This window comes from Trichechus manatus, unplaced genomic scaffold, assembly GCF_000243295.1.
Source record: "Trichechus manatus latirostris isolate Lorelei unplaced genomic scaffold, TriManLat1.0 scaffold00117, whole genome shotgun sequence".
Classification (NCBI taxonomy): Eukaryota; Metazoa; Chordata; class Mammalia; order Sirenia; family Trichechidae; genus Trichechus; species Trichechus manatus.
The window spans coordinates 3,989,403-4,011,757 of NW_004444053.1; the positions used below are offsets into that span (position 1 = coordinate 3,989,403).

The 22,355-nt window shown below is 35.4% G+C and overlaps 1 protein-coding gene across 4 annotated transcripts in view; it reads right to left on the bottom strand.

Moving 5' to 3' along the window:
- Positions 1 to 22,355, bottom strand: part of KIFAP3 (kinesin associated protein 3) — a 249,379-nt gene that overhangs the window by 193,127 nt on the left and 33,897 nt on the right. For all 4 annotated transcript variants that reach the window (XM_023738447.1, XM_004384098.1, XM_023738449.1 and 1 more), the window contains exons 4-8: positions 20,351 to 20,406; positions 19,648 to 19,789; positions 7,006 to 7,105; positions 5,741 to 5,865; positions 3,321 to 3,419 (exon numbers count right to left, since the gene is read on the bottom strand). In XM_023738447.1, coding sequence (XP_023594215.1) covers positions 3,321 to 3,419; positions 5,741 to 5,865; positions 7,006 to 7,105; positions 19,648 to 19,789; positions 20,351 to 20,406 — 522 coding nt within the window. The remainder of the gene's footprint in view (positions 1 to 3,320; positions 3,420 to 5,740; positions 5,866 to 7,005; positions 7,106 to 19,647; positions 19,790 to 20,350; positions 20,407 to 22,355) is intronic.

A 22,355-nucleotide genomic window follows, 5' to 3' on the forward strand; every position in this document is an offset into this window, starting at 1 on the left:
GTTTTGACTGTTCTCCTTCCTGATATCTTGAAGAGTTCCATATGTTAATCTTTTGTATTCTACCTGCAGTAATCCCAAGAAATTCTATTCCTGGGGAAAATTTTTTGATTCTTTGTTTTGGGAGCTTGCTGAATTCAACATGGTCTGCCTCTTTGTGATTTGATACTGACTGTTGTGTCCGAGCCATCAGTAAGTTATTATATTTATTTTTTGTTTGCTTACTGAATCCTAGCTTCTTGTTTTGTTTTGATATGCCCAAATAGGATGCTTGTGTGAGCTAGTTTGCTTACTGGCTCCTTTGAATGTCCTGTCACCAGTTGGTTAGATCTGTTACTAGTTATGTGAGACAAGGAGTCTGTTTACTTTTCTTGTATAGCTTCAGCTCAGGTGTTCAGGTAGTCGGTCACCAAGCGTGGTGCAGGCTCTTACCTACAGTCCTAGACAGGCAGGGGTGATTTGTGTAGGCACAGGTATCTGGCTGCAATAGGGGTAACACGCTGAGCAAAGCAGGGGGCTGGCGTCTGCCCCTGAGTGTCTGGAAGGAGAGCGTGTCCATGTTCCCTAGAGAGCATAGGTGGGTGGGTTTTGCAGCTGGACTATGAGTACCCAATGCTGTTGGCTGTAAGGAGTGGGAGGCACCTCTTATTCTTGGACCCCTGTCATGGGTGGCTAGGTGGCATGGGTGGGGCCACCAGTCCTCAGGCCCCTGATGTGGGTAGGTGAGGAGCCTGCTTAATGGGCAAAGCAGTGTCAAATGTAACGAATCTGACACTTCACTATATAGCTGATACAGCTGAAGTTAGGCTTCAGGTATATACCCTGTTGTACTGTGGTAATGAGGGCCTACGCTGTTGAAATGGGCCCATACAGGTCTGCACAGGGATGAAAGGCATGCAAAGTCCATGGACCCCCTTACGCCTGTGCCTAGGTAAAGGAGCTGTGTCTTCCTGAGTTGCTGGCTTCGAGGAGCCAGCAGATTATTTTTTCCTCTTTGTTAATTTGTTCCCTCTCCAAGGCCAGGAGAATGGCTCAGGGTGAGTGATGGGTCCCACTTCCGGCCCAGGGGACTCGGCAATTGCAGAAGCTAACCTGGTGCAGAGCAAGGAGGTGGCAGGTAAACGGGAGGGAAGTTTTTCCCAAAGCGGGTGTTTTTTGATCCATGCGGTAGGTCAGATGCATTTACTTATCTTTTCCCAGTTGAGTGCTGCTTTTCACTGAGTCCAATGGTGTGAGTAGACTCTCCGCTGCTTGGTCTCTCCCTATGTGGAAAACGCCTCACAAACGCCACTGGTTGTCTCACCGTGCATGCCAGTCTATATGTCCTGAAGGATGCCGGCTCCCACCAGGTTAGGTTTGGCAACTCCGTGCTGCTTCCGAACTGTCTCTCCCTCCCCCTGCCACTCAGTCCGATTTCTCAACTTTGCCTTTGATGTTCAGGGCTCCTAGATTGTCATGTATAATCAATTCACTTGTTTTTTCAGGTCTTTGTTGTAAGAGGGACCACAGGAAGCATCTGACTACTCTGCCATCTTGGCCTTGCCGCTATAATGAAGGTTAATGTACATGTATCTGTTTGTGTTTCTGCTTTAAATTCTTTTGGGTATATATCTAGAAGTAGAACTGATAGATTGTATAATAATTCTATGTTTAACTTTTTGAGGAACCACCAGACTGCTTTCCACAGTGGCTGTACCATTTTACAATCCATCAGCAATGGATAAGTTTGTTTTTCCACATCTTCGCCAACACCTGATGTTTTCCATGTTTTTTAATCATAGCCATCTTTGTGGGTGTGAACTGATATCTCATTGTGGTTTTGATTTTAGTTTCCCTAATGACTAATGATGTTCAGTATCTTTTCATGTGCTTATTGGCCATTTCTTATTGGCTTATTTCTTCTTTAGTGAAATGTCTATTCAAGTCCTTTGCCCATTTTTTGATTGTGTTGTCTTTTTGTTGTTAAGTTGTAGGGGGTTCTTTATGTATTCTAGATAATAAACTTTTATCAGAAATACGGTTTCCAAAAATTTTCTCCCAATCTGTAGGTTCTCTCTTCATTTTGTTGATAAAGTCCTTTGATGAACAAAAGTTTTAAACTTTGAGGAGGTCCCATTTATCTGTTTTGTCTTCTGTTGCTTGTGTTTTCAGTGTCATATCTAAGAATCCATTGCTGTAAACTAGAAGTCAAAGAATTACCCATATGTTTTCTTCTAAGAGTTTTATGGTTTTAAGATCTTACATTTAGGTCTTTGATCCATTTTGAGTTAGTTTTCATCTGTGGTGTAAGGTATGGATCCAGGTTCGTTCTTACGTTTTGGAAATCCAGTTGTCCCAGCACTGCTTATTAAAGAGACTATTCTTTCCCCACTGGATGGATTTAGCATCCTTGTTGTTGATTAACTGACCACAGATGTGCAGATTTATTTCTGGACTCTCTATTCTATTCCACTGGTCTATCTGTCTATTATTATACCAATACCAGACTGTTTTGATTACTGCAGCTTTATAATTTTTAAAATTGCTATGGCTATTTGGAGCCCCTTACAGTTCCATATAAATCTGAAGATTTGCTTTTCTATTTCTGCAAAGAAGGTTACTGGAAGTTTGATTAGTATTGTACCAGATCTGCAGATTAGGAGGTATTGACATCTTAAAAATATTGGGTCTTTTGATCCATGAGCACAAGATGCTCTTCCATTTATTATTTATTTAATTTCTTTCAGTAATGTTTTATAGTTTTCATTGTACAACGGGCCAATGAGCTGACCTAAAAATCAATAACCAACTGCGAACAAGAAATTAAATTGCACACTTAAAAGCCCCACATCATTCTCAGTGACCATCACAGGATTTGTGTCTTATTAATGACCTAGAAAACATACTACTGAAATTTTCTCTCTCTCAAAAAGCCCAGAAACATGGGACTATTTTCTATTAAAAAAGAAATATTTTGAAAACATTTACATCAATTTCCATGGAAAGTAACAAAATCATTTACTATTATATAAGACAAGTAAGTTAAGATTTGCAGAAAACAGGATTCTTATTAAAAAGGTCACACATTAGATTAAAAAATCTTCTTTGAGTAAATACATTATAAATACATATACATTTAAGAGCTAAACAGAGCCCTTTGGTGGAAAGATAATGCAGTTATATTTAAAACATTGTTACTCAAGCTAAAGACAGATGAACTCATAGCATATTAAAACTTACAGAATTTTCAGTTATTCTGTTATTTTACTAGAATGATAAAACTAGAACAAAATAAATGTTTTTAGAGTAATCAATTGCATTTCTAATTGTTTAGGAATTCATACCTCGTAAAAGCTGTTCCTGTTTTACCACAAGCCCTTGGTATTTTTTAAATGTTTTTTCATAATCCTTTCTCAAGGTTTGGTTTTCAGGGTCTTCATCAAGTAAACAACCTAAGTTAAGGATCATATGGACTCACTGAAGCAAATAAAACTTACTGAAAAATATTATGACAAACAGCACTATTAAATTTTATATGCAACTTTATTCCATTATTTTCTCTAGCCAATAGTTTATTTTAACTAAAATGTTCTTCTCTGCACAATAACTGTGCTATAATACGACGTCCTAGCCTAGGGATCAAGCATACCCTCAGAGTCATAGTGTGCACACTTCTGACTTTCACCAAGTACTTGAATCCGCAGAAACTGCACACAAATATTTTATGTAGGTGTAAAGTCTAGAACTTTCAACAGATTATCAAATGGATCCATAACAAGTAAATTAATTAATTAAACACTGAATTCAGCTTCAGACAGATGCCCAGAATATTTAAAGAATGCAGATTAGATCTAAAACTTTTTACCACCCTCTTCAGACTAGAGATTCCAAAAGAAGTATTCTAGAATTACAGGTAAACAAATTTTAAAAAGTACATCTTATAGTCCATAATAGTACCCTGGACTTGCAGAAATAACCAGTTACTTTAGTTTGACTTGACAATCCCCAAGAATAACCCCAGAACATGAATCAAGCAGTTGACTTTCTTGAATGTTATTTGCATCAAAACAGAAGAAAACTTAGGGCTTCGTAAAATAGTACATATTTCAAGAAAAAGGGCCAGAATTCTGAAAGGTAATTTTGATGTCTCCTCAATTATCACAACCCACTGATTCTAAGACACACTTTCCCCACATTTTAACTACTGCAAAATTGGGATGTGTCTTACAATCCATGATGTGTCATGGTTTAATTGGACACATTCTTTCCTTTCTTAGTGGTTCATAAATAAAAGTATATCTTACAATCAATAGGTTCTGACAGAAATACATGTCCTGAAATAAAATCAGTTCTTGTCACTAATCACAATCACAAAGAATGCATAGCAAATTAACGATTACTAAAAAGTCCCAGTAGTGGTCCTCTCCCTTCCTCTCCTATTTAAATAAATTTTGGTTATACTGAACCATTCAGGAGGCTTTGGGCTCCAGGGTTGATCTCAAGTCTCCAAGGTTATTAAGTTGTCCTAGTAGTACAGGTCAATACCACTCTAGATACAAGAAGCTTACAGCAAACACAGAAAATTTCTAAACCTGGAGAGATCCTAATTAAGAGAATTCAAAGTTTGGGGGGGAGGGGTGCATTTTTATAGTGTCTTGGGGATTCCAAATGACAATTATAAAAGCCTGAGAGATCCTTACAGAACGCTCACGATTAATCTATATATCACAGTTGAGATAAAATTCAAGTCTAGAGTCTTTGGAAGCCAAAATTAATATAAGAACATTGTCCACTTTTTCCACTAAAGGGAGGTATGAAAAGTATGGTATTTTGTACAACAGAAATAATGTTTTCACTTTTTAAAAGACATCAATAAATGTTGGGTTCAAAGGAAAGGAACTAGCATGCTTGTTAATCTGGAACACATGTCATGTAAAGACCGATATGAATAAACCAGGGCATTCAATCTAGAATTGATTTGTAGAGGCAATATGACAAATATCTTCAAATGTGAGAACTGTGATATTGAAGCAAATGTCCTTATTCTCTATTGCTTCACTATGGAAGGCTAGAACAAAATGATAGAAGTTATTGAGAAATGGACTTTGGTTCACTAAACAAAAGAATATTATAATAAGTAGAAGCCCAAACCATAGAATGAACTGAATCACTAAGCAGTTACACTGTTAGAGAAGAGCCTATTATAACCATCTGCCAGGGATGTTACAGAAAAGATTCTTTTATTGCAAGATAGGTTAATTTCTAAGGTTCCTTTCACAGGTTCTATCATTTTATAGGCCTCTCCAATTTGTATATATTAAGAAAGTATTTTTGCACTTAATTAGAAAAACAGAATTCAAAATTAGGTTCATCACCAAATTTACATTCATTCTAAGCAAAGTCACTCTAGTACTCAGAGAAGTACAAAAGCATCAGTGGTAAACCAGGCTTTAACTAACCAAAGGATCTTAATGGACATCTGGTGTAGCCACTTAGGGACTCACCAATCCAGTTATCCACAACCACCACTGCTTGCTCCCACTACCTAACTAATCAAAGTTGTGAAGAGACAAAAAACATATGTCAAACTATATTCATTCTGATATTTTCAATCTTTATCTTAACCTTCAACACACTAAACATCTTGTCTTTTTTCCAAGTAATCTTAATGGCAAATAAAAATAACAACAACAAAACCATCCCATTTATCCAAAGCTTACAGCAACGGGCAACAATGGGGTGAAATTCCATTCTTAAAGGATATCAGCTTTCTTCTTTTTAGAAAGTTCTTCTTGCCAAAGCTCATGTCTTTTTAACTCATGATCAATGATGTTCATACACAGAGCTCCAATTTTATAATGGGTAATAAGTCCATGAAACTGAGAAAAGCTTTAAAGAAGAGATTTTAACAGGTATTTAAAGGAATACACTCTATGGGTTGAGGAAATTTGTTTTGGGTACACATTAGTACAAGCAATAAATGAACATACTCATAGTATACCAGAAAGACTCGAAATCATAAGATTAGTTTTAAATATATTTTAACATACTACACTTACCTGAAATCACTTGTTAATTATTTTTAAGAAGTTAGAATTAAAATACATTTTTGTAATTAACTACTCAGTCAGATACTCTCAAATTTTCAGACTACCGTCTGATAAAATTAATAATGTAACAATACTAGAACTACATCTTATTTATTGCATAAAACTGGTATGAGAGAACAAACAAACCAATAACATACTAGTAATCAGGGTTGTACATATTTCCTAAACAATTCATTCATTCAGATATTTATTCAATAAATATATTTGGTAATGCTGGCACATTTTTAGAATAGAGGCAAGCAATTCTCTAAGAACTGGCTAGAAATTTTTCACAATGTCTGAATAAACATCCTCTTTGTAAAGAATATACGTTGATAAATAATACATATGGATACATAACATATACACATGTGTACATGTATTTGTATATATAACAATAACAATTATTGAGCACTTTCTCTGGGCCAAGCTTTATTCTATATATTTTAGTTCATTAATTCATTTAATCCTAAAAACTACCCTAAACCAAAAAATCGAACCCGTTGCCATCGAGTCGATTCTGACTCGTATTACTATCCACATTTTGCAGATAAGGAAAGTGAGATACAGAGAAGTAATGTAACATAACCAAGGTCAAAAAGCTAATAAATAGCAGGGCTGGGATGCAAATCCAAACAGTCTACTTCCAGAGCCTTAAACTCTAAACCATTATACTACCTTACTGTGTGTGTGTGCATGCATGTGTATTTCTGTGTGTGTGTGTGTGTGTGTACATGCATGGGTATGTGTCAACTGAATAAAAAAATAAGAGAGCAGGACAGAGAATGGGAAACACAGATAAATAAGAGTTCAGAGGCAGAGTATGAGAAGACACAAAGAAAGCCCAAGAAAACAAGTGATTTACAGACTGAACCAATGGCATAGAGAAAAACAGAGACAGACTACCACTTTTATTTTACTTCATAATTTTTATATTTACCTTGAAAAGCAAAAAAAGATGTAAATTATATTTGTAGCTAACTCAACACTTTGTTTCCAGTCTTCTCTCAGGACTCTTGCTAATGCACCGAGGGCAGTTTCTAAAGAAAAAGGAGATGTATAAAAACGATCATTCACCTTGCCTCTGGTATAAAGGATGATTTGGTTTTAAATGTCAAGTCATTAATAAATAACAAGCCTAAGATAGAACTGGAACAAAAAAGCAGGACTTTTTTTTCCCAACACAGAAAGCTATTTTTAAAACTAAAATACAACTTTTATTTAAAAACTCTTTAGCATATACCTACAACTATAAACAGAAAAATAAAATGATATAAAGGAATAGAATATGAGTATTATGGGTGATAATAAAATAATAAGATGGCCATTTATTTCTTGATTTTCATTTCCATTTGTAATCTTGCTACTGTACTACCAATTTTTTTCTTTTTTTAAATTGTACTTCAGATGTAGGTTTACAGAACCAACTAGCTTCTCATTAAACAGTTAGAACATATACTGTATTATGGCACCGGTTAACAACCCCATGACATGTCAGTACTCTACCTTCTCGACCCTGTGTTCCCTATTACCAGCTTCAGCATCCCCTCCTGCCTTCTAGTCCTTGCCCCTGGGCTGGTGTGCCCCTTTAGTCTCATTTTGTCCTATGGATCTGTCTAATCGTTGGCTAAAAGGTGAACCTCTGGAGTGACTTCATTACTGAGCTAAAAAGGTGTCCGGGGGCCATACTCTCAGGGTTTCCCCAGTCTCTGTCAGTCCAGTAAGTCTGGTCTTTTTTTGTGAGTTAGAATTTCGTTCTACACTTTTCTCCAGCTCTGTCCTGGACACTCTATTGTGATCCCTGTCACAGCAGGCAGTGGTGGTAGCCAGGAACTATCTAGTTGTACTGGACTCAGTCTGGTGGAGGCTGTGGTAGTTGTGGTCTACTAGTCCCTTGGACTAAACTTTCCCTGTGTCTTTAGTTTTCATTATTATCCCTTGCTCCAGAAGGGGTGAGACCGGTGAAGTATCTTAGATGGCTGCTCACAGGCTTTTAAGACCTCAGACGCTACTCACTAAAGTTGAATGTAGAACATTTTGTTATAAACTATGTTACGCCAATTGAGCTAGATGTTTCCTGAGATCATGGTCCCCACAACACTCAGCCCAGTAATTCAATCCCTAAGGGACTTTGGATTTGTATGGAGCTTCTATGACATTATCCTGAACAAGCTGTGCTGGCTGCCCCAGTACTGTATACTGTCTTACCCTTTACCAAAGTTACTACTTATCTATTGTCTATTTAGTATTTTTCCACTCCCACTCCTCGTCTCCCTCATAACCATCAAAGATTGTTTCTTTTTGGGTGTAAACCTTTTCACAAGTTTTTATAGTAGTGGTCTCATACAATACTTGTCCTTTTGTGATTGACTTATTTCACTCAGTATAATGCCCTCCAGACTCATCCACGTTGTGAGATGCTTCACAGATTCATCATTGTTCTTTATCGTTGCATAGTACTCCATTGTGTGTATGTACCACAGTTTGTTTCTCCATTCATCTGTTGATGGGCATCTAGGTTGTTTCCATCTTTTTGCTATTGTAAAGAGTGCTGCAGTGAACATGGGTGTGCATATGTCTATTCGTGTGACGGCTCTTATTTCTCAAGGATATATTCCTAGGAGTGGGATTGCTGGATCATATAGTATTTCTACTTCTAGCTTTCTAAGGAAGTGCCATATCGTTTTCCAAAACAGCTGTACCATTTTGCATTTCCACCAGAAGTGCATAAGAGTTTCAATCTCCCCACAGCCTCACCAATATTTCTTATTTTATGTTTTTGTTATTTTGTTTTTTTTTTCTTTTCATTTGTGTCATTAATGCCAGGGTGAGATGGTATCTCATTGTGGTTTTGATTTGCATTTCTCTAATGGCTAGTGATTGTGAGCATTTCCTCATATATCTGTTAGCCACTTGAATGTCTTCTTTGGTGAAGTCTCCATTCATTTCCTTTGTCCATTTTTTAATTAGATTATTTGTCCTGTTTTTGTAGAGGTATTGGATTTTCCTGCAGATTTTAGTGATTAGACTTTTGTTGGATTTGTAACAGCCAAAATTTTTTTCCCAGTCTGCAGGTTCTCTTTTTACTCTTTTGGTGAAGTCTTTTGACAAGCATAACAGTTTAATTTTTAGAAGATCCCAGTTATCCAGCTTATCTTATGGAGTTTGTATGTATCCTGTTAATGCCATGTATTAGGGTCTCTAGCAGTGATCCAATTTTTTCTTCTATGATCTTTATAGTTTTTGGTTTTACATTTAGGATTTGATCCATTTTGAATTAGGTTTTGTGTATGGTGTGAGGTATGGGTCCTGTTTCATTTTTTTGCAGATGGACATCCAGTTTTGCCAGCAGTTTGTGAAAAAGACTGTCTTTTACCCCTTTTGATGGACTTTGGGCCCTTGTTGAAGATTAGGTGACCGTAGGTGGATGGATTTACATCTGGATTCTCGATTTTGTTCCATTGGTCAATATATCTGTCTTTGTACCAGTACCAGGCTGTTTTGATTACCGTAGCTGTATAGTAGGTTCTGAGGTCAGGTAGTGCGAGTCCTCCTACTTTATTCTTCAATAGCGCTTTACTTATCCAGGGCCTCTTCCCTTTCCATATAAAGTTACTGATTTTTTTTCCATCTGTTTAAAGAATGTTGTTCGTATTTGGATCTGGATTGCATTGTATTTGTAGATCACTTTGGGTAGAACCATCATTTTCACAATATTGAGTCTACCTATCTATAAGCATGGTATGTTTTTCCATTTATGTAGATCTCTTTTGGTTTCTTGCAGTAGTGCTTTGTAGTTTTCTTTGTATATGTCTTTTTACATCCCTGGTTAGATTTATTCCTAAGCATTTTTTTGTTTTTAGGGACTATTATAAATGCTATTCTTTTCCTTTTCGTCATTCTCTTTATTCTCTCCAACAGATTTCTGTATGTTTATCTTATATCCTACTACTCTGCTGACTCTATAAGTTCCAGTCGTTTTCTCATGGAGTCTTTGGGGGTTTTCTATATACAGTATTATATCATCTGCAAATAGGGGTAGTTTTACTTCTTCAATACCAGTTTGGCTGCCCTTTCTTTCTCTTGCCTTATTGCTCTAGCTTGGACGTACAGCACAATGTTAAATAGGAGTGGTAATAAAGGTTCTCAAGGGGAATGAGTTCAGCCTCTCTCCATTAAGAATGATGTTGGCTGTTGGTTTTGTACAGATGCCCTTTATAATGTTGAGGAATATCCTTTCTATACCTATTTTATTGAGAGTATTTATCAGGAATGGGTGTTGGACTTTTTTGAATGCCTTTTCCGCATCAATTGAGATGATCATGTGATTGTTTTACTTATGTGTTGGATTACTTTGATTTTCTAATGCTGAACCATCGTTGCATACCTGGTATGAATCCTACTTGGTCATGGTGTATTATTTTTTGATATGAAGCTGAATTCTATTGGCTAGAATTCTCTTGAGAATTTTTACATTTATATTCATGAGAGACACTGATCTGTAATTTTCTTTTTTTGTGGTGTCTTTGCCTGGTTTTGGTATCAGGGTTATGCTGGCTTCATAGAATGAATTTGGAAGTATTCCTTCCTTTTCTATGTTCTGAAATAGTTTGAGTAGTACTGGTGTGAGCTCTTCTCTGAATGTTTGGCAGAATTCTCCACTGAAGCCATTTGGGCCAGAGCTTTTTTTGTTGGGAGTTTTATTACCTTTTCAATCTCTTCTCCTTTTATCGGTCTGTTCAGATTTTCAACATCAATTTGTGATAGCTTGGGTAGGTAGTGTGTTTCTAGAAATTTGTCCATTTCCTCTAGATTTTCAAATTTGCTGGATCATAGTTTTTTATAATACTATGTTATGATCTTTTTTATTTCAGTTGGGTCTGTTGTAATATCCCTCATTTCTTATTTGGGTTATTTGTGTCCTCTCCTGTTTTTCTTTTGTCAGTTTGGTTAGTGGTTTGTCAATTTTGTTGTTCCTTTCAGAGAACCAACTTTTGGTTTTGTTGATTCTTTCTATTGGTTTCTATTCTCTGTTTCATTTATTTCTGCTCTGATCTTTATTATTTCCTTTCTTCTGGTGGCTGTGGGCTTCTTTTGCTGTTCTCTTTCTATTTGTTCAAGTTGTGTAGCTAATGCTTTGATTTTGTCCCTTGTTCAAGTTGCGTAGCTAATGCTTTGATTTTGTCCTTTCTTTTTTGATGTGTATATCTACTGCTATAAACTGACCTCTGAGCACAGCCTTTGCTGTGTCCCAAAGGTTTGGGTATAATCTGTTTTCATTCCCATTTGATTCTAGGAATTTTCTGATTCCATCTTTGATTTCTTCTATTAACCAGTGGTTTTTAAGCAGGGTGTTATTTACTTTCCATGTAACTGATTTTTTTTTCTTGCTCTTTCTGTTGTTAATTTCTACTTTGATGGTGCTGTAATCAGAGAAAATACTTTGTATTATCTCAATGTTTTGGATTTTGCTGAGGGTTACTTTGTGGCCTATTCTGGAGAACGTTTCATATGCATTGGAAAAGAATGTGTACTTTACAGCTGTTGGGTGGAGTGTTCTATATATGTCTATGAGTTCAAGTTGACTGATTGTAGCCTTTAGATCTTCTGTATCTTTGCTGGGTTTCTTTCTAGATGTTCTGTCCTTTACCAAGAGTGGTGTGTTGAAGACTTGTATTATTATAGTGGAACTGTCAATTTCTCTTTTCAGAGCTGTTAAAGTTTGTTTCACGTATTTTGGAGCCCTGTCATTGGATGCGTAGATACTTATTATGGTTATGTCTTTCATGACAGATTGTCCCTTTAATCATGATATAGTGTCCTTCTTTGTCTTTTATGGTTGGTTTTTTTAAACAGTCTATTTTACCTGAGATTAGTATTGTCACTCCTGCTCCTTTCTGGTGGCTGTTTGCTTGATGTATTTTTTTCCATCCTTTGATTTTTAATAAATTTATGCCTTTGTTTCTAAGGTGTGTTTCTTGTAGACAGCATACTGATGGATCCTGTTTTTTTAATCCATTCTGTCACTCTCTGTCTCTTTATTAGTGCATTTAGGCCATTTATGGTCAGTGTAATTATTGATAGGTGTGTTTATTGCTGTCATTTTGTAGGGCTTTTTTTCTGTGTTCCTCTTACTCTCCTGTGCTGAATTCCTTTTGTTTGTAGATTTTTTTTTCATTTCTTTTGTTTTTGTAGATTTTGTTTTCACTGAGACTGTTTTTCTGCTTTATTTTGATGAGTAAGTTTGTTAACTTTCTTTGTGGTTACCTTGAAATTTACCCTTATCTTCCTAGGTTTGAACCAGTCTATTATTACTTGGTATCCCCCTGCCTTCCTCTCCATTAGAAAGTTCTATACCTTCACCATTTATTCACTCTTTTCTTGTTCTCATGCTGTTGTCATTTGCAGATCAATCTCTCTGGTTCACTGTTGTAAATCTTTTGGTTTTGAATAGTCCTTGAGAGTTCATTTCCTAGGTCAGTATCTGGCTGGTGCGATCCTGTGTCCTAGAGTCAGGCTGTCATCTGATGTTGTTTGTTCTCAAACGGAAGGACTCCCTTTAATAATTCTTGTAAGTTTGGTTTGGTTTCTACATATTCCTGTAATTTCAGTTTATCTGTAAATGTTGTAATTTCACTGCCATATTTGAACAATAGAGTTTTGCAGGATATATTATTCTTGGTTGGCAATTTTTTTCTTTCAAGGTTTTATATACGTCTTCCCATTGTCTTCTTGCTTGCATAGTTTCTGCCAAGTAATCAGAACTTAGTCTTATTGTTTCCCTTCTGTATGTGACTTTTCTTTTTTCTCTAGCTGCTCTCAAGATTCTTTGTCTTTTGTTTTAGGGAGTGCGATTATGATATGCCTTGGTGATTTTCTTTTGGGGTCTATCCTATATGGGGTTCATTGAGCTTCTTGCATGGTCAGCTTTTCATCTTTCATGACATTAGGGAAGTTTTCTGTCAGCAATTCTTCAGTGATCCTGTGTTTTCCATTTTTTCCCTGTTCTGGAACTCCAATTACTTGTAAATTTTTGCTTTTGATTGTATCCAACATAATTCTCAGGGTTTCTTCATTTTTCTCCATTCTTCTTCCTGATGTTTCCTCAAACAAAGTTGTATCCAAATGTTTGTCTTTAATTTCGCTGATCCTGTCTTTCATTGTTTCAGACCTGTTTCTCAGCCCTTCTATGGTACTGTCCATTTCTGAAATCTTGCTTTTTATCTTTCGGATTTCTATTTGTTGTTTTTTTATGATTTCTAGTTGTGAATTTATTTTGAAATTTTGTTCCTGTATTATTTCCTGAATTCTTCCTTTTTTTTTTTTTGCCTGTATTTTCCATGAACTTGTCCGTCTTTTCCACAAATTTGTCTATTTTTTCCTCATTTTTGTCTGCCTTTTCCTTCAACTCTTGGGTAGCTCTGAATATCAGAGATTTGGATTCCCCTTCCAGTAATTCTAGTGCCTTTTCTTCTACTGGAAATTCATCTGGTGTTTTATTTTGGATGCCTACTGGAACTATCTTGTCCTTTTTTTTTTTTTTTACATATGTTCTGATATTGTCTGCTGTCTTTGGGACATTCAGTAGTTATTTTCTTCGTTTATTGATTGTAAACTGGTTTGTTTTGTTCTGATTTTTATTTGGTTATGTATGAGCAGGCAGGCTGTGTGTTCTTTGTTGTTTGCTGGTCTGTAGACACGATGTTTTTCACCTCTTTGTCCAATGGGCAGGGCCAGCTGCTCAGCTACAGTGCAGCAGAGCTGGTCTAGCTGAAGGGGAGGGGCTGGGATTGGTTGTTTGTGGGACATCCTGGGGCCAACAAGGTGAACCAGGGGTCAATGCAGGGCAGGTGCTAGTAGGAGGTGCCTGTGTTGCTCGGGAGTGCAATGTTCAGTACATGGTGCAGATAGGCAGGAGGGAGGGGGAGGGGGAGGTTGTCATGTGTGGAGCTAGTTTGGGTATGAAAACGAAGAGAGAGAAGAGAGAAACGGGAGCAAAAAAAAAAAGAAACAGTGCTGAGGGAGCTTACTGTTGGAGCAGAAAGACAAGGAACCAAGAAATGAAGAAAAACAAAAAGGAAAAAAAATGCCCCCAGGGAGCTCATCGGCGCAGCTGTGCAGACTGGGGAAGCAGCTCCCAAGCTGTGCAATATAGCCCCACTAAAGGGGTGGAGATGATACACAACGCCAGATATTCAGGAGAGAAGAAAAGACGTACAAAGAGACGAGAAACCGAGAAACAAAGAAAAATAAAAAGAAAGAGAAAACAAACAAACAAGAAAAAGAAAAAAAGCCCCCAGGTATCCCAGCAACACGTTTGCGTGGATCAGGGAAGCAGTTCCCCAGCTGAGTGACACTTCACAGCCTGTCAAGAAGAAGCAAAGATGGCACACAGAGTCAGGTGTTCGAGAGAAAGGAGGGGGAGGAAGTGAGAGGCAGGGAAGAAACCAAAAGAGGCCAAAAAAAGAAACACCAGCAACAAAGAAATGGCAGTGAAGATATTGGCTGGTGTAGACAGGGTTAATCTGGGCAGCACAGAACTGGCACCTCCCATGCCGTGGTCATGTCCCACTGGGAAGTGGTGGATCGGCCCGCTGGGAAACAGCGAATCGGCTCTTTGCGAAGCTGGGAATTGTCCTGCTGGGAAACTGGCAATCGGACAGATGAGAAGCAGTGAATCGGACAGCTGGGAAGTCAGGAGTTGGCCTGCTGGGAAGCCAGGAAGAGGCCTACCGGGAAGTCGCGGACTGGCCAGCCAGGAAAAAGCGAAGGTTGAGCAGGAGGAGGCAGGCTGGGGGCTGGGAAAGTGTGTTTCACTGGTTACCAGGTGTTCTGTCTTCTGCTGGGAACTTCGTGAATCTGCTTTCCCGTACTTCCTGTCCGCCGACCTCAGGCAGGAGTCCAAGATGGTGGATCCATGCTGTGTTAGCTGATAGGGGACCTCCGCTCGTAACTCTCTTTGTTCTCTGTTCTGTCATTTTCTTATTCCATTCGGTGTTTGGTTGGGTTCTTTATCTTTTCATTTGACGATTAGGGTTCCGGGACTGATGTTTGTCTCATTTTACTTAGTTTTTTGAGTCTTTTCTGTGAAGGGACGGTGCGGTGCTTCTGTCTATAGCGCCATGTTGGCTCCACCTCAATTTTTCTTTTCTAACATATGATTTCATGTATTTGAGACTAAGAAAAAAACTAAGATAAGTCTATAAAAAAATAATGAACAGCTTAACAGGCTAAAACTAGCTCTATTAAAGCAAATTAACAAGTAAAGAAAATTTATGCAACAATGGGCTCAAGCATAACAACGATTATGAGAATGGCACAGGACCGTGCTGTGTTTCGTTCTGTTGTACATAGGGTTGCTATGAGTTGGAAGTGACTCAATGGCATCTAACAACAAAATTTATGCACAGAAAAATAGGTAATATTTCAGTATCATGCTAATATTTCAGTATCAGTATCAGACATACAATTTAAAATATTTCATAAAATTAGCTTCAGGCTAAGTTAATAAACATCTCTGCTAGATTTTTTTGTCTTAAGCAAGGTAAAATTAATGACCTGATTAACAAGAATTACCATATATTAAATAAACATAAAGTAATGAGACTGGGTTCAAATTTAGCTTGTTGTGAGGTATATAACTCTTAAAATAATCAAAATGATATAAAAAATTTTATTTAAAATACAGAGACCAATAGGCACTTGGGAACTACTGTACTTCATGAAGTTCATTATCAATATTTATTATGGTAATGAAAAATTTCAGGTTATTTGAGCTCTCTGGCCATTTAGATTATTAAAAAAAAAACAAGAATTAACTGTATTTAACTATTAATCTAGTTAAATAAGGAATTTTTTAACAAACTAAAAAACAGTCTATAATAGCATTTCACAATCTATCTTGCAGAGCGCTGGTGTAGTATATGCTTTGAACGTTATTACTCTGAAGTCAAATACATAGGCAGGGAATGCACATTAAAATGCAAAGTCTCCAAAAAACAGAAAGTACTAATTAATAAAGAGTGTAGTTTAGCTTAATTCAGTATTTCCCAAATGCATTTGACCACTGTAATCCAGAGGAAGCAGTATTTCTTAAACTGTACCTTGGAAAATAATGTTCTATAATGTCATGGATTTAGACAAAGGTTTAGTGACCTATTTGGCAATTTTTATTTCATTTTTTTCCTTTAGTATAGTTATGTACATAGAATGTCTCAATAAAAACATAGCTATAGAAATTGTATACAGGTTACTAAGTGACAGCCAAAAGAAAATTACAAAGTTTATAGAAGGATAAATGACAACTCAAAATTAATTGATAAATTGAACACAATCATAATCAAAATCCATTGTGATTTTTTAGAGAATTTGATAAAGGGATTCTCAATCAAATCTGGGAGGGAAAAAGAAGCACATTGGGGCACTTGTCTTACACGTTCTAAAGCTCTAATTAAAAAACAAAACATAACAACAACAATAACAAACAGTATGGTACAGGCATAGGAATCCCCAAATAGATCAATGGAACAGAAAACAGAGCAGCAAAACAGACCCATGTATATATGGGAATAGTACCTGGCACAGAAAAAATGTTTAAGAAATATCTGCCGAATAAAAGAATGGCAGGTATATGGTAGAAAAGGTGTTTCAAATCTTTGGGCATTCCACTAAGTAGGTTGGGATAACTGGCTATCCAATATGGAAAAAAGTAAAATTAAATCTCTACTACCCACCTTAAACAAAAATAAATTCTAGGGCCAAGCACTTCCAGCATGGCAGAGTAAAGATTTCCAAAAATACACTCCTATATAAGCAGAATGAGAACACTGGAAAAAATTGTCAAAATCAACATTTCAGAACTCTGCAAAGTAACTAAACACAACAATTCAAGGAGTGTTTATTCCAGGAAAAAAAAAAAAATACTGATAAGAACAGTGAGCTTTGTGGCATTTTAACTTTCCCTAATTCTATCCCCCTCAGCCCAGCTTCAGGGTAGACCTTGAGAATCAACAGCATCAGTGCTATCCGTGAAAACCAGTAGCCTAATAGCAACTGGGAGACAGAACAGTTTGGAGATCCCCAAAAGCCACATCCCCAGAGAATTGTCACTATTTGACCTATTTGGATGCTGGCTGAAAGGCTCCACTCTCAGAGTCTGTCTTTGGGGAGTGACTGTTAATTGGCATGGGGTTTACTGCTGAGGTGATAATAGGCTCTGTAATTAAATAGTGGCAATGTTTGTACAACTTTGTGAATACACTAAAAACCACTGAACCGTACACTGTAAAAGAGTAATAAATGATATCGCATCGAAGTTGTTATTAAAAAATTCTAAGTAAATTAAAAACCTCAATGTAAAATAAAACAAACATTAAACAATATTTGAAAAAATATAGGAGAATATCTACTAAGCCTTAGGGTCAGAGAGGTCTTCTTACAAATACTTAAAAAATAAAAGACTTAAATTTGAGTATATCAAAATTTAAAAGTTCTGCATCACAAAAGATACCATACACAAAAAAGAAAAAACTCAAGTAATAGATTGAGAGAAACTATTTCTAAGTACGTAAGAGAAAAATGATTAGAATTCAGGATATAAATATTTAAGACATGAAAACCATACACAGTTTTCCTGTTACGCACAGTAGTTATGTTCCATAAAGTTCCCGTGAACTCTGAATTAGGAAATATTGAACCAGTCTTGCTTGACATCAGCTGGCAATTTTTTGCTGCTTTGTGCATATGCATGTCTACAAATGACTGCAAAAGTGCCATGAGTATTTTTAGTGAATTCATGAATATGGAATCCAAGAATAATGAGGATCAACTGTATATGTATGTGTGCATATATATAATACTTTGGGAATGAATACAAAATTCACAGGGGAAAAATTCCAAAAGTCTAGTAACATAAGAAGATGATGAAACTTATTAGAAAGCAGGCAAACGCAACTTAAAACAATGAGATATTGTTTACCAACTGAACAACTGGCAAAAAGGTGAAAGTTTGATACTTTCATATTCCACTGGTATGGGGATATAGCAGCACAAACATTCTGGATGGCAATTTGGCAATATCCCTTAAAACATTATGACCTTTGTAATTTTATGTCTGTGTACATACCCTAAAAAAATCCTTGCTTGGATATATAAGAAGATACGCACAAAACTGTTCACTGAAGCAATCCTCCTTATTGAAAAATGTGAAAACAATCTAATGCCCATCAAGTACAGAAATGGTTAAAGAATATGTATAAATTCATAAAACGTAATAATTGAAAGTAGTTAAAAGAAATTAATCATATCTATATGTATCTATATGCATGTAATCTCAAAATATTGCCGTATGGAGAAAAAAATCACCAAACAGAAGTATACTATGATACTATTAACTTAAAAATTCACACAAAGCAATACTCTATATTTTAATATGGAAACAAAAAAACCCACACACACATATATGTAAAAATATTAAAAAGATCTGGAAGAAAGCACTCCAAACTCGTAACAAATTATGGGGTAATGTTCAAAGCAGATTTTATCTGTAGTATTCTAATCATTTTGAAAGAATATATTGCAGTATTAGTTGTATAATTTTAAAAATAGTTAAAATGTACAGATTTCTAATTGGAATACTGGTAATGTCTTAGGGCTCTCTAGACAGATCTCAAGATAGACGTTCGCAGCTACAAACTACTGCTGTGTGTTGTCCAGCCTCCATCAAGGCAGTCTGGCAATAGAAAAAAAAAAAAAAAAAAGGTATTCTTTCTTATGTGGAGGAAATCAGATAATAACAATATCTTCCTTTCTTTTTTGGCAGAAGTATGATCAGAGAATTATGCATTTACAATAATTCTAGAGTGTTACAAGTGAGCAAAAGATTTTAAAAACCTTATATCTCCTTTTCTTTACTACAAAGCACTTCTAGTCAAAGAGAGGCAAACATATAGAGTTAAATTCAATCTAAATGAAATTATAAAGACGTATAACTTTTGCTGTGCGGACAGAAAACTAATATTGAAACTAATAAAAACATTATAAACATACTTGTGCAAATGTTAGAAGTTTGATCTTGCATCCTAATTTAAAAAATAAAGTTTTTCAGAGTAGAAGAAAAGATACACTACCATTAACGCTAGATTGTCTTTATCTAAATTAAATGGTTTGCGAATCCTCCACAGAGTATTTAAATACTACTAAATGTTAAGAAATTTGAATAAAAAGGAAGGTAATAGAGAGCTGTAAAATATACGCATTCCTAATTTTGGTATAAATAATTTTAGCATGCACCTCTATTAAAAATAAAACTAGCTGCAACTGAGTTGATTCTGACTCACGGCAACCCCATGTGTGTCAGAGTAGAACTGTGTTCCACAGGGTTTTCAACAGCTGATTTTTTGAAAGTAGATCACAAAGACTTTCTTGCCAGGTGCCTCTGGGTGGACTTGAGCCTCCAACCTTTTGGTTAGCAGCCAAGCAGGTTAACTGTTTGCACCACCCAGGGACGCCTACCCCTATTATAATACGCATTTAAAGGGTTTACAGTTATTTTTATATTTTAATATTTATAGCTATAAATCACCATTCAAGAGTAGTTCTTCCAAGTTATCAGGATTTCGAGCAAGCTGCAGGATCAAAGCAGAACCCCGAACCTTGTCAGGAATATCTTCATATAATAATTCAATGTATTCATCCATGTCATTAATGTTAGCAACTTCATCAATCTGAAACAAAAGAAGCGGCAGGAAGTACTAAAAGTGAAAACAATACTCAACAGATCCATGGTCAAAGAAATAGTTTGTGATTAATAAACTACCCTTTACAACAACAGATAAACTTCCAAAGAATTCACAGTAGCTGTTTTTTTTGGTAGGGGGAAAAATCAGACCTTTGGGGGCTAGGGCTCCAATACAATAGTAACAAACCACATGGTAAAATGGGATGTACATAAATTTTAAACATTTTTCTATCAATATAAAGTATTTTAGATGCAGTGCAAAATCATTAGTATCTACTATAATAAACATTCTAAAACATATTACAATAAGAATATTTAAAACATTTTTACAACTTATTTATTTTATGAATAAATTATGTCTAAAACGCACACCAAATAATTTTGTCTTTATTAATTTAAATACTGATATTCTACCTTTTTCAGATACTTCTAAAGTTCAGTAATTTTTTAAAATTCCACATCTGAATAATGTGATTGTATGCATTATTGATGGAAAAAGGTAAACACCCGACAATCAATTCTCTATTAGATCAGAATACAGTCTTACCTCCATTCCTTCAAAAGGAGGTGGATCTTTAGGTTTGCTCGATTTTTCTTTTTTTTCTGTAAAATATACATACATATATATTCTTTTTTAATGAGAAGCATTAGGTTTGTAGTGTTTCTGGGTAAATTTCTGTTTTTAGCAGCTGAGTTTAATTCTAGCTAAGCTGCAGATCTTAAACTGAATCGTCTACAAAATAATCTACTTTTTTTTTAATGTACAAAAAGTGTTCATCTACAGTTCATCTGTTCTGATGAGGTTATCAAGGAGAGTATAAATGAATAAAATCTATAAGTAATCCCCCAAGTTATGTTAGGCAGTAGTTTTATCTTCCTCTCCAGTAACTTTTTGTTATGCATATAACCAGGCTTACCAACAAAAAGAAAAAGTCTATTTCAAGTTTCCTCTCTTTCCCTTTCTAATACACATTTAAGGTAGGAATAGGAAAGCCAACAAGGCAAAGAAAAAGAGATGACTTGGGTAAAATAAAAATTAAAATTAAGAAATGACCTTGATAATTTAAAAGCTAAAATAAAGAACAGTTGGTAATTGATTGGTTTTTACAAGTAAAATTAAGATCATAAATTAGAGGGCAAATATCCCATATTTGTGCTAATTTAAACTTGTTCCCAAATAAATTAAAGAGACATCAAAGGTGCTGATCACCACCTTGAGCCATTTGTTATAATTAATTATTTTGATTAATAACAATTTCATTTTCTAGTAAAAAGCTATCAAAAATATTTTAATGATGTGGCTCAAAACAAACCTAAGTACACATGCAATACATGTTTATTTTAAATAAGTTAGAGTAGTATCAAAACTTTTATTCTACAATTAGTAAATATGTTTTACATACAATAGGAGTTAGCCCTTATTCTGCTCAGAGACAGCAGCAGCCATTCTAAACAAGGTCATGTTTTCTCAACGGCTAAATTTTACCACAAACAATTTACCTTAACAGTGGCTTTATGTGAGCAAAGAAAAAACACAGTAAAGAATCACATAGTGAAATAAACATTTGCTTTGTTTCAATCATTTTAAGGACAAGGCTTCTGGCTTTGAAACAGTGAAACCAAATTAAAAAGTTAAGAAAAACTGAATAGCTTTTTAAAATAAATGTACATTTAATATAGTAAAGCACTTCATATATGCCTTCAAATATTAGTATCCACACAGAGAAACATGTTCATTTGAATTATTTTTTTCAGGTTATGGTGGCGTGAAAATGTCCTCATATTCCTCTAATTTCTCGGGAAGGCGGTGAGGAGACTGATCTGCTCTGAAAACTCAGTGAAGGGATTTTATTTATTAAAAGATATTTTACTATAAATGCTTTCAGAATGATATTAATTTGGCATTAGGAAAAATCAGTATTAACTATATTATACAACTCAATATAAGTAACAAAGACCAGTGTTGCTCACTTTGCATCTATTTAAGATGTGTTCTCTCTTCATTTATACAGCTTTCTTAGCAATGAGATTCCAACATAAAATATCTACTTTTTATAAAATATTCTTCTTGATAAATAATATTTTACTTATCCAGATAGCACTTACTATAATTAACAAGTACACCCTGGGTGCCAGCCATGTGATTTGAAGCAATCAAGTTCAAAATGCTTAGTTTTGCCTTTAAACATATTCATGGCTATTCAATTGATTCAACAAATATATATTGATCATATAATATGTGTTAGATACTGTTCAGGGCTAATAAACTATATATTAAACATAGGCATTTTATTTGTCAAGGATGGAGAGGGAAGACTGATTAATTTCAAAACAGTCTAAGAAATTTTTTAAAAAATTTTTTTATTTAGTACAATCAAAACCTGAGCACTTACAAGTTATTTCAAGGGCAGCACACTTTAGAACTCACCAATGGTAAAAGAAAGATAAGTAGACTTAATAAATATTGTGAGATGGCATAACTAACCATTCGACAATCAAAGATGACATGCCATTGAAATATGTTTTTGCTTTAGTTTAAATTATTTAGAAAT